The 20,580-nt window shown below is 56.6% G+C and overlaps 1 protein-coding gene across 4 annotated transcripts in view; it reads left to right on the top strand.

The window, feature by feature from the left end:
- The window catches only part of AGAP1 (ArfGAP with GTPase domain, ankyrin repeat and PH domain 1), a 411,022-nt gene that overhangs the window by 92,105 nt on the left and 298,337 nt on the right, over window positions 1–20,580 (top strand). Inside the window, exon 1 of one of the 4 annotated variants that reach the window (XM_075529188.1) lies at window positions 272–1,382. The exons of 2 other annotated variants lie outside the window; for them this stretch is intronic. In XM_075529188.1, coding sequence (XP_075385303.1) covers window positions 512–1,382 — 871 coding nt within the window. In that variant the 5' untranslated portion in view covers window positions 272–511. Of the gene's footprint in view, window positions 1–271; window positions 1,383–20,580 lie in introns of those variants that run through there. One more of the 4 variants, XM_075529187.1, reaches the window with a different exon arrangement.

Raw genomic sequence — 20,580 nt, 5'->3', positions numbered from 1 at the left:
CGGCGCTTCGCCGCGCTCGCCCGCCGCGCTCGCCGCCGCCGCCGCGCTCCCGGGACCGGCCGGTCGCTTGTGTGCGCGCGACCGGGGCGCAGCACGTCGGCCCTGCCGCCCCGCCCCGGCGCGCATTTCCATTTTCCCCCGCCGCCCGCCACCTTCGCCGCTGCCGCCCGCGGCCACCGCACAGCCCGCACTGCTGGCCAGGGAGAACCCCGCTGCCACCGCGTGCGCCCAGACCCCGCCGCCGGCAGGATTGCGCCGCCAACAATGAGGCCGCGGGCTCCGGGGACTGCCCCGGGCCCTGCGCGCCGCACCTGCGGTACCCCGCGGTCCCGCGCCTGAGCGCACGCCCGGCCCATGGCTCGGCTCCCTGGGCCCCTGCACTCGGGCTGTGCTCCGGGCGCCAGGACCGTAGTCCCCCCGCACTGAGAGCGGCACCGGGCCCCTCCCCGCGCGCGCAGCCCCCGAGCGCGCTGGATGCTGCCACCCCGCGCCACCCGGGGCCCCCGGCGACATGTACCTGCTGGACGGCGGCGGCGAGCCGGCCGAGGCGCGGCCCCCCAAGAAGACTGTCTACCGCATCTCCGTGACTATGGTCCGCAAGGACCTACTGGCCGCCGCCGGCCCCGACCGGCTCCCGGCCCCGAGGCCACGGACGGCGCGCTCCCCGGACGCTCCCGGGCGGCTGGCGCCCGAGGCCGGAGAGAACGAGGCCGGCCGGGCCCGCGCCTGGGCCGCCCGCACCTTCCGCACGCGCAGCACCGGTCAGCTGGAGCGCGGGCGGCTACGGCTGTGCCGTCCTGAACCCGCCGAGGCCGGCGCCGGCGGTCCCCCTGCCTGGGAGCCGGGCCGCCCCGACGGGGAGTCCCCGCGGACCGCACCCCTGCAACGCAGCCTCAGCTTCCGACAGCGCAGCGGCCCGGAGCCCCCGCGGGAGCCGGCGGCGGGCGGCGCGCGGCGCCACAGCAGTTCGGGGAGCCTGGGCTGCGCGCCGGGCGCCGAGGGCGAGGCCGGGCCCGGGGCGACGGCGCCGCTGGCCACCGAGAAGCGCAACACCCTGGACGTGGGCGAGGTGCTGAGCCAGGGCGCCGCGCTCTCGGAGCTGGAGCGCTGGCAGCGTCGCCAGAGCAAGCACCGCACGCTGGACAACAGCGACCTGCAGCGGCTGCAGCGCGTGCGCGCCGCGGGCCCGGGAGCGGCCCCGGAGCGCCGGCTGCTGCGCTTCTTCAGCGGCATCTTCGCGCGCAGGGACGGCGGCCCTGGCGGAGGGCGGTCCCCGCGCGGCGGCGCCTCGCGGCCCCGCGGCTACTTCAGCAGCCTGCGGCGCAGCCCGGCCGACGCACACTCGTCCAGCGCCGAGAGCATGGACGGCTCACCGCGCAGAGGTGGGCAGGGCCGGCGGCCCAGGGCGGGAGGGAATGGAGGCCGAGCACAGCACGCTGCCACCTGAGTCATCAAACCCTTGCTTTGCCCTACCTGCCCCCCTCCCCAATAACATATCCTCCCCCCTCTAAGCCAGCAGGTGGCGGCTTCCACACAAGAACTATGCTGGGTGTGGTGAGCCCCTTGGAAGCCGGGCTCTCTAAGCTAGGATGAGCCAGCCCAAAGGAGAGTAAGCACCTGTCCAAGAGGCGCCTCCCCCTGCCCGCCTAAGTGTTGGTACAGCTTGCTGGTGGGAAGCCATAGCACTTGCTGTGGTACCTGTAAGGTGCCAGGTGCCAGGCCGTGAGACCAGCGGAGCGCTCAGGTAGCTAGTGGGACTCTTACCTGTTTTCCCTCCTGATGAATTGCTCGGCTCTCCTGCCTTCACGTCTAGTGCCCTTCAGGTTGTAGGTTTTCCAGGGTGTGGCCTTAGCCAAGCTGATCATGGCCTGTTTTCCCGTTAACTGCAGCGTTTTGAGTGTCTAAACTGGCCAGGGACACTTGGTGGCCTTTGAGATGTTACCCACAGAGGACCCACTCTCACACTTCCTGGCTTTCTGGCCAAGACAACCCAGCTGCAGCCTGAAATGGCCTGACTGGAGCCCCCCCCCCCCCAACCCCTCCACCCACTCACCTCCACCCACCAAGGGCTCTCTGCTTACTGGGAAAGCTAGTCTGGCAGAGTCGGCAGAGCAGCCAACAGTGCTGAAAAGTACAGCCCAAGCCCAGGCTTCTCTGTAGGTTCTAGCTGCTAGGATCTAGCAGCTTTTGCCTGGGACTGCATACTGGGCCCAGGTTCCTGGGCCACAGGTGTGTTATGTTCTTCGGCCAGATTCATTTAACCTGTGGGCAGCACCCAGGGATCAGGATCCTCCTGGAACTGCAGAGCACAGCCCCATCTCTCTCCCAGGCAGTCTTCATCGTGATGGGATTGGAAAGGGGGTGGGGTGTAGTTCTAGCCTGAGACTTAAGTGCGATAGGGAGGGAGGGAAGTCTCACTTGTCACCTGGCTCTCACTGAACAAGTCATTATTAACACCACTGATGCTAATTAAAGTGCTCATGGCTTGAGATAAAGGGACCTGAAATGAAGCTAAAGGCCTCTGATTAGAAGTTTCCCACTGCCAGCCAACTGCCCCCCCCCCCCTGGGTTGATAGGCCTCTCTGTCTCTGCCCTTGGTGTAGGCATCTTCACGGTAAGCTGGAGACCCCAGGTCTTTTACTGGACTTGTCATGATCCAGGGGGTTCTGTTTGCAGTCAAGCGGTTGGGTGTATAATGATGATCACGCGGCCAGCTTTTTAAAGAGCGAAGGTGTGACATCAGTTGCAGGCTGCATTCTTTTCACACACACCCCACCCCCACCTTCACCTCCCCGTAGTGCTGACGAGCTGTAAGACTCCAGATTGCAGTACGCCAAATTCAAACTCACTCAGGGAGACCCTATAGGGCTGGGCGGAACTGTCCCTGACAGTTCCTGAGACCGTGATTCTTCTTTACAGGAGTAGAAGGCGCCTCATCTTTCTCCCTCGGAGATGCTGGTGGCTTCAAACTGCTGACCTTGTGGATAGCAGCCCAGTGTGTAAACACTACGCCACCAGGGCTCCCTTTCCCCTCCCCTTCCCACAGACTCTGACCATACTAGGGAACTGCCCGAGAACTGCCTGCAGGAAGCTGGCGCTGCCATCTGGGGTCCAGAGGAAGTTCCGGCTGGCAGGCTCCGGCCTCGCTCTGCCGCTAATAGCAGGCTTGTCTCTGTTATCGCGGCCTGGGAGAAAACAGTAATTAACTGCCTGGGCCCCAGACAGGCATCCCTGCAGGGGCGAGCACGCAGCACTCAGACGCATCCTTAGAATAAAAGCATTTTACTGTGTGCGCTTGATGCCCAAGCTAAAAGCCTCTGAGGCTCGGGCATCGCCCCTCTGGTCAAGTGAAGGAGTGTGGCGGTTTGAGGTGGACATGGTGGGTGGGTGCTGGCACAGTATCAAGGGAGGCCGGCAGTAGTGGTCAGTGTCATGGTTATCAAAGTGTGCCCAGCTTGTGTGCCCCTGACGCCCATCCTGCTCAGTGCAGAATTACTGGCCCTGAGTAGAGACCTGATAGAAATGGTTTGTATTATCCTCTGGCTTTGTCCTGAAGTTCCGATGCTTGCCAGAGAAAGCGCTTCATGCCACCTGTGACAAAGCCACCCCTTTGCCACTGTTCTCAATCCCAACTCAAAGCAAACCCCCTACTCCCACCCCATGACAAAGTAGAACCATCCCATGGGACTTTCTAGCCTGCCATCCATCTGGAAGAACCATGGGGCTTTCTAGCCTGCCATCCATCTGGAAGAAGCATAGATGGGGAGACTTCGTCTCATGTACTTTGGGCTTGTGATCTGTGACTGGGAGTGACCAGTTCCTAGAAAGGAACATCATGTTTAATAAAGTGCAAGCAACCACAACCCCCCAGACCAGCCTCACTGCCAGTGAGTCGATTCTGACTCATCGCAACCCTCCAGGACAGGATAGAGCTATAACTCTTTCTAGGGGTGGACAGCCTCCGTGTTCTCCCGCAGAGTGGCTGGTAGAACTGGTACCCAGGCGGTTTTCAGTCCGCCACATAACTCATCATGCCCCCTAAGACTGTGGTGTCAGGTAAAGGGAAGTGGAAAAGAGGAAGATCCTGGACCAGGTGGATTGACACACCGGCTGCAACCATGGGTTGAAACAAGACCGGTTGTGAGGATGATACAGGACTAGGTGGTGTGTGTTCCCTCTGCTATTGAGTAACAGTTATTCGGTCGGAAGTGACCTGATGGTGTCTGAGTAGCAGCAGCTGCTTGTCGGGAAGCAGGCGGCATCTCTAAATGCGTGGCGTGGTTATCCACAGCTGTGCCACGCCGCCAGTAACTGGAGGCAGCGGGATAACTCTTGCTGTCACCTCCCACCTTGCACGGGTCCATGCTTGCTTCCCATGCCATACTTTGTCAGGATTGAAGTGATACTTAATCAGAGTTTGTGCTAAAGAATTTTTTGAACTAGGAGGTAAACTTCAGAAGCCGAAGTGCCAGGGTTCGTGTCCCCTCGGGGTCAAGTGGGTTTGCAGAACTCAGATGTTTGGATTTCAGGGAGAACAAATGGAGCGTGTTGTAGAATTCCACCCTCAGATTCTGCAGCAAAGTTGAGACACCACAACGCCCCCACACTCCCACACACTCCACTCAGTAGGGGGAATGTTGATTAGAAGAAGGTCTACCGGGCAGTCCCAGTCCGGTTTTGTCAGCCCAATAGCCCGACGTCCACCTCTCTGAATGAAGCTTCCTTTGTCAGCCGATTGGCTATCAGAATTAGAACTTGGTGGGAACACCCGCCATGGGTACCCAGGGGTGCTTCAGAAACTTGTGGGATAGTCCGCGAGCTGTTCGTTCCATCTTCCCTTCCTACCCCATGAAAAGGGTCCCAGGCTGCTTTTTGATGCTGGCCAGGAACGTGTGAGCGCTCCGAGCTCATCAGTGATGCAGGGTGCTTTTAAATAGATATGAGCGCTTTAAGTTCATGCTGTGTGGAGGGGGCTGGGACCCCTTTGCCCCCTGGGACAGGCTGGTCTTTGCTGGGGCCTCTGTAGCTTTTTAAAGCTAGTGGAGCAGATCCTGGGAGCCCTGGTGGTGCAGTGGTTATGGGTTGGGCGCTAACCACAAGGTCAGCTGTTTGAAACCCCCAGACGCTACCAGGAGAAAGATGAGGCTCTCCCGTAAAGAGTAACGGTCTCAGAAACCCACCGAGGCAGGTGTGCCCCATGCTACAGGGTCTCTGTGAGTGGGCATCGAGCCCATGGTGAAGTGAATTTGGTTTCTGGAGTTTATTAGGCTGGTGGGTAAAGACTTGAAAAGAATCATGGAGATGCTTCATGACGGGGGTTGCAGGCCCAGCCGCAGGGAACGGCGGTTCTGCCAGCATTGGGGAAGTGAGGCTGTGAGGCTGCAACAGTCCAGGATGTGGACACATGCCTGTTTTCTGAAACTCGGAGTCCAGGCATTCTGGAGGAAGCACTGAAACACTCAGCCTACCTTTGCATCAAAGAGCGAGGGCCTGGCCTTGGTGCTCTTAATTCCTGCACCCCCCACCCCCCGAGTCCAGGGCAGCTAACCTCAGGTGCACAGGTGTCCCACCTGCCAGTCTTAGATGGGCCACCCCGGGACTGCTCCACAGGGTTTTCAAGGACGGATGGATGTGGTTGTTCTTCAGAAACAGATTGCCAGGCCTTGCTGCCGAGGCACTTCATTCTGGCTGGATTCCAGCCTCTCCTCATTTGGTTCCAAGCTGCTGCATTACCCACCTGTTCTACCCGGGGACACCACGAGCCAGTAGAAGTTTTCCCATAGGTCCCTCTCTACTTCTGCAGGGTCAGGTCCAGAGTAGTGTCCTGTTACCTGCCCTGTTTGTGTCTCAGGACTGTATCAATTGCCACAATATACTTTAATACCTGGAAAGGGCAAAGGATAAATAATCCATTGCATGGTGGAGGGTCATCTTTGGTGGCTGCTCACTGCGGCCCAGCCAGACCAGTCGCCCTGCCCCCATGGCAGTGGGGAAGCCAACCCCACTGTTCAGAGCTTCATGTGCCTGTAGGGGTTCTTTGCTGGTGACAGGGAGCTCAGAAGGCCTAATGAGCTCCATGCAAGTTGGGGTGCTTTAAGCACAAGGCCAGCAGTTTGAACCCCTCCATTGCTCCACGGGAGAAAGATGAGACTTTCTGTCCCCATGAAGATTCCCTCTCTGGGAAACCTGGAAGGGCAGTTCTGCCCTGTCCTGTAGGGTTGCCTGGGATGTCACTGCGGTTGCTGTGCTCTGGATTTTGCTAGGTGGGACTTCTGCTCCTGGAGCCAGTGCTGACTCATAGCGACTCTCAGTGGGTGTCCGACACTGTACGTGTTGACCAGAGTAGAAAGAAGGCCCAGGGTCTTTCTCCCTCAGTGTTGCTGATGGTGTTTGAACTGCTGACCATGCAGATCGCAGCCCGACGCATAACTGCAACCCACCCCCCCCCACCCAGTCCTGCCTTTGCCGGGTAGGATTGGTTCTTTTAATAGGGAGTCACTCACAGCCCTGACTGAGGTCATGAGTCATTTACCCCTCGTGTAGATGCACACATCCGTTTCTGATGCCCTGCTTTGTATCCTGCATCAGCAGAGGGGATAGATGCATAGTTTTGTAGCTTAAAGGGAAAAACAGTACAACAAAATCCCTTCGCTTCAGAAATCGAGGAAACGGTGGCAGAAGACAATGACCAAAATGATATCTCCGTGTTAGCCGGAAACTCGATTCCTCTGCTGAAAATAATCCCTGGGTGTCCTTGGAAAGGCGCCTAGAGAGAGGAGCGTCTCACCAGGACATCCTGGGCTTTGGTGCCGGACACAAGGCCAATTCCTAGGTGGTGTTTACTGGCTGTTTGGAAATGGCTCCAGGTAGCAGTTGAGGACACCGGTCCAAGGGAGCCAGGAAACCTTCGAAGGCCCAGCTGGCTGCACATCCTTGTGCTTACAGCAGAGTCACAGTGTGCCCAGAGGCACTGCCCGGCTTCCTTCGCCTGGACAAGCTGGGCCGGAAGGCCGAGGGGACCAACGCAGTGTGGCGTTTCAACTCCTGGATCTGCAGCCGCCAGCTCTGAGGTGACACTCCGAAGGCATGCTTTCTGTTGGGAAACGTGCTGGTGCGGGTCTTGTGTGAGTGCAGTTCTTTTTCTCCGAGTCATGCGCTGCTGGTGTCTGGTGGGCTCTGTACTCCAGCTAGCACAGTCCCTGACCCCAGCCATCAGGGTCTGCTGGGGGAGATGGAGTCAGAGCTTCTCATGAGTCAGCTTCATGGGGGACTCCCCGGGGGGGGCACTCACCCTCGTGAGCCATCATCATCTCATCTCACAGGCACCCATTCTCGTCCTCTGGGGTTCCCTCCTGCCTTGAGAGCCACACGACTGGCTCCTCTTCTTGCTGCAGGGCTGAGAGCAGGGGCTCGCTGCTTAGACTGTGATTAACCAGAAGACCGGGGGATGTGGAAAGGAAGAGCAAGAGTCTCTGAGTGAGGCAGGCTTTCAGGAGAGCTTCACAAAGGGCTTAAATGAGCTGGATCTTGTCGATTGAATAGGAGCTTACCAAGCAGAGAGGGAGGGGGAGTCTTCACCAAAGTTCTTGGGGTTTCTAAAATCAACACCTGTGGGTTTATTTGTGTTTTCCATCCAGATCTAAGGAGCCCTGTTAGCGTAGTGATTAAGAGTTGTACTGTGGCCCCCAAGTTCAGCATTTCAAAACCGCCAGAGATGGCTCTTAGGGAGAAAGATGGGGCTTTCTACTCCCATAAAGAGTTGCAGCCTTGTAAACTCACAGGGGCGGTTCTGCCTGGTCCCATGGAGTCACTGTGAGTCAGTATTGACTCGCTGGCAGTGAGTTTTATCCAGATCTCTATGGCCAATAGCAACAATAACCATTTAACAACAGAAAAGATGGTAACATTTCAACAGTGGGTTGTTTCTTTTTTATTTATTTAAATATACTTTGGGCAGAAGATACCTTTGTTTTGTTTTGAAAAGAAACTCTCCTTTAGACTACAATGTATGGGGTTTCCCCTGTGATTACAATTTGAAACAAACAAGGAATGAGAAGAGCTACCATGCCAAGTGAAAGGACCAGCAGGGGATTTGCTGGGAACGGACTGTGTTTAAGCAGGGCCACCAGCTGCCTATGCCCATACTGGCCGTACTTACCACCAACCAGAATCGCTATTAAGGCCAACAGATTACAAGGGGCGGGGCTTGAGGGCCCTGGCCTCCTTGTGAGGGAAGCCCCAGCTGCCCACAAAGGCTTTGTTTTTGTCTTCAGGCCCAATTGGCGCCCACTGTGATGTGACTCTGGTGTTCTAGGGGCTGAAGTGCTCCAGCACCAAGCAAAGGGCTAGGGGCTTGCTCCTAGACTGCCTGCTTCCATCAGGGTTACAGCCCAGGAGACCCCCTGGGGTGGTCCTGCCCCCCCCATCCCGCAGTCCTGCTGTGAGTCCTGAGGGGGTGTCTGGTGGGTGTCAGTGAGGCCAAGGGCACAGGTGACAGCTGTAGAGGTGCTGCCTTTCCTAAGACACCTCCATGGGGGTATTCACACCCAGATGTCACTCTCTCTCCACCTGTGGAGATACCATTGGCCAGATGCCCCCCAAGTTCATTTTTGAAGACTGAGTGCAGTTCTCTTCCTTGGATGTTTTAATTCTCAGATGATCTCTGGGTTCCTGCTTTTGTAGAATCCCTCGTTTCCATCATTGATGTTCAATCCTAGCATTATATGATCAGATTGGATGAAGCATGGGACAGAGGGGCGGGGTGGGGCGAGAGAAGGGAAGAAAAAGGGAAGGAGGTAGCTGTACCCTTCCCAGGACAAGACAGGTCCTCTTCTTTGACTCAGTACCATGAATACCAGCGAAAGCTGTAGAAGGGACAGCCTGGCCCCTTCTTATCACTTGAGCCCAGATAATCCAGGGACGTGCCCTCATCTGGTGGGAAGGACAGGGGAGCTGGGGGACGGACCAGGTTATGCCATTGTTGCTCAAGAACCAGTGTTTGGGTCAAACCGGCACTCCCCTCCCGACCAGGACCACTCCCACCAAACAGCTGGCTGTCTGCAGGTCGGTGGGAAAGGATGGTCCTGTGTCTGAGCCAGACATCAAAGGGCATCTTGTGTGTCTCCCCTGCTACCCTACCACCAGGCCCGTCAGTCATCCCAGGGGTGGTCAGACACTGTGGGCACCGGCCAGTCAACAGTTTAGATGGCTATGTCCTCCTTCTAGTCTAGAGCGACAAGTTATGATCAGGGAGACCAAAAACCCCGAGGTGGATAGTGCCTGCCCGACCTGAGGTCGCACCGAGCTGACTGGTCTTGGCGGGGCTGCGGATGGAGGTGGCTTTCCTATGTCCCCGAAGGCCTTGTCTGGTCCTTCGGCATGCTCAGTTTAACTGGACAACTTTTACAGTGGTCGCTCGGATAAAAGGTTTTCGCTTTAAAAAAATAAGACAAAGCAGCCAAAGACTGAAAGATCTCCTGTCCTCTCACACCCCCCCCAACCCCCCCAATCCCAGAGTATGTGACTTTGTAGCCTCTGAGTTCTTTTCACTGTCTGTGGGGTTCTGTGGGTTGCCTCTGCCTGCCGTCTGGAGCCGGTCTCGCTCCTGAAGTGAGCCCCTCCTTGTTGTCCTGGGCAGGGGTGGAGTGTCCTAGTGGGAAGTGACTTTCACAATTCTGGGAGGAACCCTGGCAGTGCAGGGAATACCCATAGGACTTCTAACCGTGCAAGGTCGGCAGTTTGAAACCACCCACTCCTCCAGAGAAAGACGAGGCTTTCTGCCCCCATCAAGAGTGATGGGAAACCCATCTTCTATCCTGTCCTATGGGGTCGCTATGCATCAGAATTGACTTGATGGGTTTTTTGTGTGGGGGAGGGGTAGAGGGGGTATCTGGAGGCTTTGAGCCTCCTTTCGGTGAGGCAAGAGTGAAGGCTGGAGGGAGACTTGGCATCTCCAGTGTTGACTCAGGTTTCAGCAGGTAAAGAATCAACGAGTTGGTGCGATTTCTTGTGTCTCCACCACTTATTCCTTAAGTCAGTGGTTCCCAACCTTCCTGACCCTTTCACACAGCTCCTCATGTTGTGGTGACCCCAACCATCAAATTGTTTTTGTTGCTACTTCATCACTGTCATTTTGCTACTCTTAGAATCGGGTGACCCATGTGAAAGGGTTGTTTTCCCCCCAAAGGGGTCATGACCCACAGGTTAAGAACCCCTGCCTTAAGTGGAGGGGAACTGGTGGCACTGTGGGTCAGGCAGCTAATGGCGAGGTCAGCTGTTCGAACGCGCCAGCTGCTCCACAGAGAAAACGGAGGGTGATCAGTCCTCCTAACAGTGGCAGCCCTGGAAAACGTAGGGAGCGGTTCCGTCCCATCCTGTCCTGTGGGGTTGCCCTGAGCTAGAAACTGGTGGCAGTGAATGAGTGAGTTTGCCTCGTCGTTAGAAGTGGTTTTGGCTCACAGCGACCCTTGTGACCCAGAACTGCCATGAAGGGTTTCCTGGGCTGGGACCTTTGTGGGGTCAGACTGCCAGGTCTTCCCCCATCAGAGCCACCAGGTGGATGGTCACACACTTCTTTTTGTTCATTGGTGCTTTAATTGGGCGGGAGTGGGTGTTGCTGTTGGACCCCATGGAGCCGGTTCTGACTCCTGACACCCGTGTATTCGAGCAGGGCCACTCCTGAGGGGGGCCTGGGCTCCCGTCTTGATGGGGACAGATGGCCAGGCCTCTGCTTTACTAGACAGGCTTAGAAGGGTGACAAAACCAGCAGCGATGGCTCTGTCCTTGGATGGACCCGTGCGAAGAGCTGAGGGCTGTCAGCGTTCCATCGTGTGTGTGTCCACGGTGCTCAGCTTCAGTCTGCTGCTTATTTCCGACATGCTCAGCCTCCCTTGTGCCCCAGCCCGCTGGCTTACACAGCAGAGGAACAGGCGCTGACAGGGTCGGGGACCGTACTGGGCTCCTGGCTGGTCTTTTCCCTGCTCTTTAGAGCACAGGCAAGTGTTCTGGGGAGCTGGGGTCTCCCTGGACAAGCAGCCTGGTTTAGCTTTCTTGGTTCTGTAGAAAGATGTGGCTATAGTGACAGCCCGCCTGGGGTTGCTGTAAGCTGAGACCCATTCGACGGTGGTGAGTTTGGGTTTGGTACGTTAGTTGGGTCCGTGAGTGGTGTCAGTGGTCAGAGAGGAGAGCCATGGGCATCCCCCTTCAAGATCACAGTCCAGACAAGGTCTTGGAGCAGGCTTACTCTAAGGCACATGGGCCCACCGCCTCAGCTTCTCCCGAGCAGTGACTGGTGGGTTTAGACCACGGACCTCTTGCGAGCACCTTAATTGCTGCACCACTAGGGCTCCTGCCTGGGATTCTCCACCAAACTGCCACCAGAGGGAGGGGGAGAAGCCATTGGCGTCTACGTTCAGGTTCATTGTTTTGCCTTGGCCCCGTGCAGTAAGTTGCATTCACTCAGGAAGCAGGGCAGTGTCACCTCATATCTCAGGCCTTCGGGGAGCCTTCCTGGGGTCCTGATGTTGGAAGGAATACACCAGGGTGCTCCTGGGGACGACGATGAAGAGACAGGTGCATCCTTTATTTGGGACATGCCATTCAGATAAAACAGTTGCTGGCGCAGGGTATCACTGCTGATGAACTGGGGCATCCTGGGGAGGGAGGGACCCCTGGGTGAGCCACGCTGACCTGACAAGGAGAAGATGGCCCTCTGAGGTCATCTGAGGCTAATCCGGTGGCAGTCAGGGAGGGCAGTTTGCGTGTTCATGTATTTGATTCCTGGGTGGATGGTCTCACTGGCCGGAGGATTAATGGGGATCTGTTGTTTCCCTTTCTGAAGGAGGTGGGGTGGGGAGGCCAGGCCCCCACTGAGCCTGGCTGCCTGCTGTGAGTGCCCACCCTGCCACCCTCCATGCTACACTCCTGTGCCCCCAGTCCATAGGCTGAGCTCCTGCGCACAGGAGCAAGGGGCTGCCCTGCTCTGTCTGCCCTTTACAGGTGTGCCCAGAGCCAGCCCCTCCTGCAGGACTTGGACTCTGAGTTCTCAGTGTCTTGCTAAGGGGCAGAGTCTGGGGTACCTTTGGCTCCCTGGAACCCCAGGCTTGTTGGACCCTCTGTGGACCCCACTGGGAAGCAGGCAAGGAGCAGCCATTCCCTGGGTAGCAGGTGTGTCATACAGAGGGGCTCTGAGGGCTCCCTTGCCTCCATCTCTGGGTTGGGGGGGGGGATCCCTCTACCTCCTCCAACCTGTGGAAATGGTGGAGCCCCTTCCAGAATGTTCCAAGTTGTGCTTTTCAGAACTGTATAGAGCTGGAATCTTGGTGAAACCTCCTGCATGAGAGAGAGAGAGAGAGAGAGAGAGAGAGAGAGAGAGAGAGAGAGAGAGAGAGAGAGAGAACGAGAGAACGAGAACACCTTGAGATCCCTCTACCAGGGCTTGGGGTGGGCAGTGGGTGGTGCTTCTCAGAGCCGGGTCACCAGGCTGCGTCCTTCACCTCCCATGTTGGTGATATTTGCAGTCTCACTGTGTCTAGTGTTAGGAGTCCTGGTGGTGTATTGGTCACATGTTGGACTTTGCTCCTCACGCCCAGCAGTTTGAAAGTGCCAACAGCTCCTCGGGAGAAGGGCGGTGCTGTCTGCTTCCTGAACAGTCACCACAAGGTCTCAGCATTGACCCCACGGCAGCCAGTGAGTGTCGTGTATGGGACCACTCTTGTCATAGTGGTTTCCTGCTGGGCTGCTCATGGCAAAGTGAGCAGTTCAAAGCCAGCAGCTGCTCCGGGGGAAGAAAGCAGAGACTTTCTACTCCCAGAAAGATCTACAGTCTTGGAAACCCACAGGGGCAGCTCTGCCCTACAGGGTGGGCGTGAGTCTGAGTTGGCTCCCTGGCAGTGAGTTTGGTTTGCTTTTGTTGAGTGGCGCACCCAGGAACCTGGCAGTGGTTTTGGGAGGCATTGAGCTGCTCACTCTAAGGTCAGTGGTTCAAACCCACCTACTGCTCTACAGGAAGCAAGACGAGGCCATCTACTCCTCTAAAGATGGCGTTCCCGGGAACTGTGTCCAGTAGATTTTGGCTGTGAATCAGAACGGACTCCATGACAGATGGAAGGGACCGGAGAGGAGGAGGGAGGGAGGGAAGGATGGAGTGTTAGGATCCCTGGTGGTGCAATACTTGTCTGCTAACCCGAAAGGCAGCAGTTCAAACCCACCCGTCGTTCTTCAGGAGAAAGTCGAGGCTGCCTGCTTCTGTAGCGGTGTTGGCCTCGAAACCCTGTGCGACAGTTGAGTCTGATCCCTGGGGTTGCTCTGAGTCAGAATTGAAGGCAGCATGGTGGTTAAGTGCTCGGCTGGTAACCTGAAGATTGCTGGTTCCAGCCCGCCCACTGCTCCTCAAGAGGAGGACAGGCCTTCTGCTTCTCTAAGGAAGACAGCCTTTGAGATGCTCTGGGGAAGTTTCTAGGAATTGTAATGGACTAGGTGACAGTGGGCTTGGGTGGCACCAAGGTTAAGCATTCGGCTGTGTGTTAGTCTGGGTAGACTAGAGAAACAAACTTCATAGATACTCATATTTTATAAGAGAGTTTTATGTAAAGGCTAAGTATACATTAAGCATCCCAACCCAGTCCAGTCCAAACCCGTAAGTCCGACATTAGCCCATATGTCTAACAACAATCTACAAAGTCCTCAGACTCACAAAACACATGCATTGATGCCTAATACAGGAGGAAAGCTGAATCAGTGAGTGTGTAAGCATCTCAGCATTGGCAGGGGTCTCCACACAGCTTCTCCAGCACCCAGGGCTGCATCAGAATAGGTCCATGTGGCTTCCTCGGGGATATCTTGCAGGATGTGAGCCTTAGGCAGCTACCACTGGTCCCACCATCAGAGAGCAAGAGGCAAGACAGGTGAGGCTCTCTGAGCCATTTATCTCTCCGCCCTTCAATTAATCCCACATGCAGCCAGGTTGGCACAATAAACCTTAACTATCACAGCTGGTGACCTAAAGGCTACCGGTTCAAACCCACCAGGCACCCCACCGGGCAGAGCCTAGCAAGGGCTGTGGGGAAGCCCGGTCTGCTCCTGGCTGAGTCAGGATGACCCCGGGGCCGCCCCCGCAGGTGCACAGTCCTCTGACTGCTGCTCCTGGTCCAGTGCTGGCCGGGAAACCGAGAAGATGGGGTGATGGGTGCCCAGGCCTGGCCTGGTCAGTACTGTTGCTGCTTCCTGCTGGGGGCTCATGGGTGCTGTCCTTTCAGCTCTCACTGCCCCACCCTGGGCCAGGGAGCAGGCTTTCAGAGGGTTGGGGAGGTACTACCTTCACCTTCAACTTCAGAGGGTGGGGCACACATTTCTTAGGCCTTAGGGAGGAAAGAAGGGCCTTTGACCCCTGCCCTCCACCACACCCTTTAAAGGTGGAAGCTTCGGGGGTTCCTGGAGCAGGCACTGGCCAAGGGCCCCCCACCCTTGTACCCCACCCTCAGCCTCCAGCTCCTATGCCAGTCCTCTGCCCTGAGCTTAACCCCCCCTCTTCCCCATTCTTGATCACTGCCCCCTGCACCAGACCTTCAGCCTCCTCCCCTGCACCCCACCTTTTGTCTTCAGGTCCCATGCCCTGCCCTTGACCCCCAGCCAACACATGGCACCCTTGGGCCTCAGGTCTCTGTATTTCAGCCTTTATCCTCAGTTCTCATGTCCTCCCTGGGTTCCCAGCCCCCACACCTCACCCTCGCCCCTATCCCCACATCTACCCTCAGCCTCTAGCCCACAGACCTACCCAGAGGCAGACCTATGGGGAACAAGCAGCTGGTGTGCTTTGGAAACAGTACCCTTTCCCTTTTGAGCCGAAAGCGGCCACCAGGAAGCTAGGTCTGTTCTTAGCTCCTCTGCATGGAGCCCAAGACGGGACCTTCTCTGCAGCCGGCCTGGACATGCTGCAGAGGGTTGGGGGAGGGGAGGTGTCAGGGTCCCCCGGTGGCCAGGAGTCAGTTTATGGGTGTCCTGTGTCAGCTGCTTTGCTGCTTCTTGGGGTGAAGTCATTGCCGTTTTCCTCCCAGGATTCAGTCTAAACCAGCGTTTTCTGCAGGCGTCCCGAATATAGTCACACCCACATGGGGCTGGCCTGGGCTCAGCCCAGTGTGCGCTGCTATTTCAGACCCATGAGCCTTGGGGACAACTCACAGGCTGTTTCTTGGCTAAGGGCCTGGGGCCTGAGGAGCTCCGACAAGGAGCACTTGGTGGAGTGGGGGAGGCAGGATGGTTACCAAGAGTTTGTACTCCTCCTTCAGCTTATTCTAGGCCAGGGGTGAGGGGAGTCTGAGAACAGGGGCCCTCCTGGGGGGTACCCCTTTCTAGGGACCCTGCTGTGGGGTACAGAGAGTTACGGCCATAGTTGCTCCCTTGGACCTGTGCGTGCTCGCAGGGCTGGACAGCAGCCCCAGAGCTGTCCTCCCAGGAGCGCTGCCCCAGGGACCACAGTGGCCGTCTCTGGGCTAGAAGCCCTGGGGGCACAGTGGCTACATGCTGGGTGCTGACCTCAAGGCCAGCAGTTCAATACCATCATCTGTTCTGTGGAAGAAGAAAGGAGGCTTTTGGACTCCTGTCAAGAGTTGCAGTGACAGTAGCCCACAGGGACAGTTCTCCCCTGCCCTGTTGGGGTCACTGAGAGTTGAAATTGACCCCACGGCAGTGGGTTTTATTTCATTATTTTGGTTTTCTGTCTCTGGTTAGACCTCACCATAACCAGTCACCAGTTTCCCTCCATGTGTGACAAGCTGGGACCTCCCATCAGACACAGGTTGTGGTGGGTGGCAGCTGGCTGTTCAGTGAGCCCCCGACTTGGGACTGAGAGCCCAGATGGGGCCAGGAACCAGGGGGAGGGTTCCTCTGTTGCCTGTGTGACAGTGGGGCAGGTACACTGGGGTTTGTTTCCCAGTCCCTCTGGGGGAAACACCAGCTGTTGTCCAGTGGTGTTTGACTCTGAGCAGAGCCTCGCTTTGTACAGATGGCCAGGACGGACGTGCTGCAGCCACAGCAGGTGCCAGGCTCCTCTAGTGGGCAGAGAACCGCGTGTGCCCAGCACACTGGGCTCTGTAAGCACCGCCGCGTTTGTGCTTGCAGTGGCCGGTTGCCAGGTCTTTCTTCTGAGGCGTGCCCGGGTGGGCCTGTATGTCACAGCAGAACTGCACCCACGGGTGTCACCTGATGAGTTTCCAGAAATAGATCCCCAGACCTTTCTCCCGGACAGACTCAAACCTTTGACCTTTTGATGAGTGGCCGAGCACTGCATCAGTTGTACCACCCAGGAGCCCTGCTTATGACCCTGCCCTGCCCTGGAAGCCAGGGATGCTGGGGACAAGGACGTACTGTGGACCGGTGAAGAAGGAGGCGGTCTACCGCTCAGCTTTGGCACTTTGCAGCAGTATTGCAGGCTCATATGCAAGAGCTCAGATGCCTGGCAGAGACAGACAGACAGACAGACAGACACACACACACATCTGTGAGCTGGCTCAGGGCAGCTTCTCCTGGATGGTTGTTGATTAGATCTGCTGCCATTAAGACCTCCCTCGTGTAAGATATGAGCTAGTAATAACAATCTATAATTGATCAAGGATTCACAAGGATGGGAGGGGGAAAAAAAGAGGAGCTGATACCAGGGGCTCAAGTGGAAAGAAAATGTTTCAGAAATGATGGCCACAGATGTACAAGTGTGTTTGATATAGTGGATGTATGGAATGTTATAACAGCTATAAGAGCCCCAATAAGATGATTTTTAAAAAACCCCAATAAAACCCTCACAGACAGGATTGGTTGTGGCGCCATGAGGTCACTGCCCATTTCCTGTGTGAGGGCTGTGGACATATTTTGAGTGGGGAAAAACAAAAATAAAAACAGGCAAGTTCTCCAAGGGAGCTTGTCCCTTGGGAATGAGTCGGACGAAGGCAACGTGGGTGACTGCTTTGTCCCCGTGGAGCCAGTCAGTCTGCAGGGAGAAGGCGCCAGTTGGAATTGGATCGGATTTGCTTGCATCTGCATTAAGGTTGGAGGAGCCCTGGTGGCATCATGGTTAAGCAGTAGTCTGCTAACTAAAAGGTGGGTGGTTCAAACACACCAGCCTCTCATTGAGAGAAGGATGAGTCTGTCTGTGCCCATAAAGACTTACAGCCTGGGGTAGGCCCGCCCCGTCCTGCATCGTCACCATGAAGTGAATGCCACTTGATCACACACTACGTCGAAGGTCTTCTTAGCTGACGACTTCTCCGAAGCAGGACAGAGGACCAGGCTCTCTGAGCTACCCTACTGACTCTCGGAGGAGGGGGCAGGGGCCAAGAAACAGGAGGCTTGGCCCCCAGCAGGTGGTGGTCCTGGGTAGAAGGGCATCACAATAGTGGGGAGGGACCAATGGGCCTCGGAAGTCTGGGTCTGACCAGCGTTTTGTCCCGAGTGGCTATGCTGGTGGACGCGCATGAGCCGGCATTTCAACTCCAGCAGGGTTAACGTGGTGGACTAGGGGGAAAGACTGCACTTCAGAGAAGTGCAGAGAAACCCTATGGGTTTCTGAGACTGTCACTCTTCATGAGAATAGAAATCTCCCAAGGAGCAACTTGTAGTTTCAAACTACTGACCTCGAAGTTAGCAGCCCGACACACAATCACTATGCCAGCAGGGCTGGGGACAGACGTACAAACCAAACTCACTGTCATTGAGGACTTGATGCTGGCCTTGTGGGTTTATGGGAGTAGAAAGCCCTGTCTTTCTCTTGAGGATTGGCTCGTGGTTTCAAACTGCTGATCATGCATATCACAGGCCAGCGTGTAACCACTATGCCACCAGGGCCAGAAGGCGCTCAGAAATGCACCGTGGCTTCTGCAAGGAACCCGAGGATGTGAAGGTGATGTGGAACCAGACAGTCACCAGCAGTAGCCCTTAGATTCTTTGAATTTCCCGGGAGGGAAAGGGAGATCATGCTGCTTATGTGATCTGGGTGGAAGTTGACAGAGCAGGTTGGGTTTCCACTCAGCAGTGCACACACATGTTCCATGAGACTTTGATCACAGCTCCCGCAATGTCACAGCTCCCTCCCCACTTCCTCCCCCGTCCCAGACTCCCCTGTGGTCTCCCTGGGTTGGAGGATGGACTTGAATGTTGCTCGTCGCTTGTCCCTTATTAGCTGTAGCTCGTCCTGGTGTGATGTTTTCAGAGCTAGAAACCCCACCCACCAACGATTTACCACCCACCTTACTCCCCACCTCCCCGTGATTTCAGATGAAGAGTGGGGTCACCCTGTGGGTGGCAGTGGCTGGTTGTGGCCAGTGCTGGGTGGCCTCCCCGTGCCTTCACTCTGTGCCTAAGAGATGGTGAGTCCCCACCGCCCTCAAACCCCTGACCCCATCATCTCATCATCACCATCACCGGCATCATGGTCTCGGCTGTTTTTACCAGAATTACTCGGTGGTAGGGAGGGGTTAGTTCTGATCCCTCGCCCTGCAGTAATCGTCTAGATGCGTTGTCCTCTATTATCAAGCCGTCTCCTGTTTAAAGATTAATTGCACCGTGGATTAAGAAATCTGGCTGGCACTGTTTACAGTTCTTGATGGAATGGAACTGTCAGGTCCGATTAGACTCCGTGCAGGATGGACAGAAGAGGGGCCAGCGGGATCGTGGACAGTGGCGCCTTCTAGCTTGTCCCCCTCCATTGGCATTTGCGCTAACCCAGGAGCGCTGTGTACGTATTTCAGCGTCATCTCTCCTCCCACAAAGTGTTAGAGGTTTGCATCCACCCCGGGTGCAGCACAAGGAAAACACCTGCTTGTCTGACTCTGGGAATACGGTCGCGCTCTCCATCTGCACCATCCGTTTCCCGCTCACGGGAAGCCCTCCCGTCAACGCCGTGCAGCCTTGTGCTGGCCGAGCTGAGGCCTGGTGCGTCTCCGAACGAAACACAGCAGCAGCAGCAGCCCCATTGTGGGGGCATTGGTTCCCACGCCCAGCGACCCCGTATGTGCCTGAGCGGACCCGCGCTCTGAGGGACTGTCCAGCAGCTGGCTCTGCGGGAGTTAGAAAAAGCCCTCCTTCTGAGTCCCCCTTGGGCGGCCTTTCGGGCTAACAGCCCAGTGCCCACCTCTCTCTCGTCACCGAGGGATGCCAGCGGCTTCATAGGAAAGCGATGGCAGGAATGAGGTTGTCCAGCGGTCAGTTCCAGAGCACATCGCTAACAGAGCACCGGTCCTCCTGAAGGAAGAAGGGGACGCTGCAGGGCAGAGGGGATGGGCTGGCCTGGGTGGTTAGTTTTGTTCCTCTCCAGGCTGTGGGTCGGCAGTGAGCTTCCTGTTTGGAGGAGGAAACAAGTGGCTTCTTTGTTCCAGCTCTTCTCTGCTGATCATGCAGATCGCTGTGTCCTCAGCTTTGGGTGGCAGAGATAGCGCTCTGAGGGGGCAGGGGCGCCTGGCCCAAGCCAACATGTTTCCGGTCACCACGCATGCATGTGCCCACACGACAGTGAAAATGGTGGACCAGAGAAGGTCTCCCGCCCTGAATGACACCACTGGAGGAGAGGGTTGCTGTAGCCCGGCCTGGCAGCAGCACAAGCAAACCTGTCTGGGAAAAGCACAGCCAGAATGCTGCTTAGACGGGACCGTGGTGCGACAGTGTCGCACGTGCTTTGGACATGTTATTAGGAGGGACCGGTCCCTGGAGAAGGACATCGCGGAAGGCCCTTGTTGAGATGGAGGGACCCAGTGGCTGCTCACACCTAGCAGTTGTGTGAAGATGGCACAGGGCTGAGTCGTGTTTGCCGAGTTCTGTTGGGATGGGGTGCCTGTCAGCTGCAGCCATCCCCCCGCCCCCTGTGGCAGTGTAACAACATGTATAGTAGGGAAGAGATCAAACCATTGAGAAAAACGTGCCCCAAAGAACCATACAGTACCCTAGAAGTGACAAACTAGCTAATCTCCGCAAGTTCTTCTGCCAGTTGCTTGGCAACATTTTACCCATGGAGCATCATGGTTGAAACCATTAGACACCCCAGTGGACAAAGATGAGGCTTCCTACTCCTGTAAAGAGTGAGAACCCCTGACACCCATGGGGACAGTTCTACCCTGTTCTGTAGGGTCACGCTAGGAGCCTGGTGGCACAGTGGTTACCACTGGGCTTCTAAGCACAAGGTAGCAATTCAAGACCATCAACGACTCCTCGGGAGAAAGGTGAGGCTCTTACTCCCATGAAGAGTTACATCTTGCAAACTCACAGGGTCAGTCCTGCCCTGACCTGTAGGGTTGTTATGGGTCAGCTTAGACTCGACTGTCTTCCGGGGAGCAGTTAGCCAGCCCCTCTGATGGACCCAGGCATGGTGACACTGCTCGCCATGTGACCAGGGAGGGTTTGAGGGTGCTGCCAGCAGAGGTGGGGGTGGAAGCCCTCTTGTAAGACCAGGGCTGCGAGGCTGCTGGAGAACTGACTGGGCTTCCAGGGACGCTTCAGCCAGAGCTGGCATCCTGAGCACTCAGCCGCATTCCAGCTAGGAAGAGTCGGAGATTTCCAAATAAGAGAGGGAGCCATCCGTCCGGTGCCCTGTCAGTGACCTGC

The sequence above is a fragment of the Tenrec ecaudatus genome, chromosome 13, assembly GCF_050624435.1.
Source record: "Tenrec ecaudatus isolate mTenEca1 chromosome 13, mTenEca1.hap1, whole genome shotgun sequence".
In the NCBI taxonomy this organism is placed as follows: Eukaryota; Metazoa; Chordata; class Mammalia; order Afrosoricida; family Tenrecidae; genus Tenrec; species Tenrec ecaudatus.
Note: the sequence above shows the minus strand (reverse complement) of the source record. Positions and strands in the feature narration are given on the sequence as shown.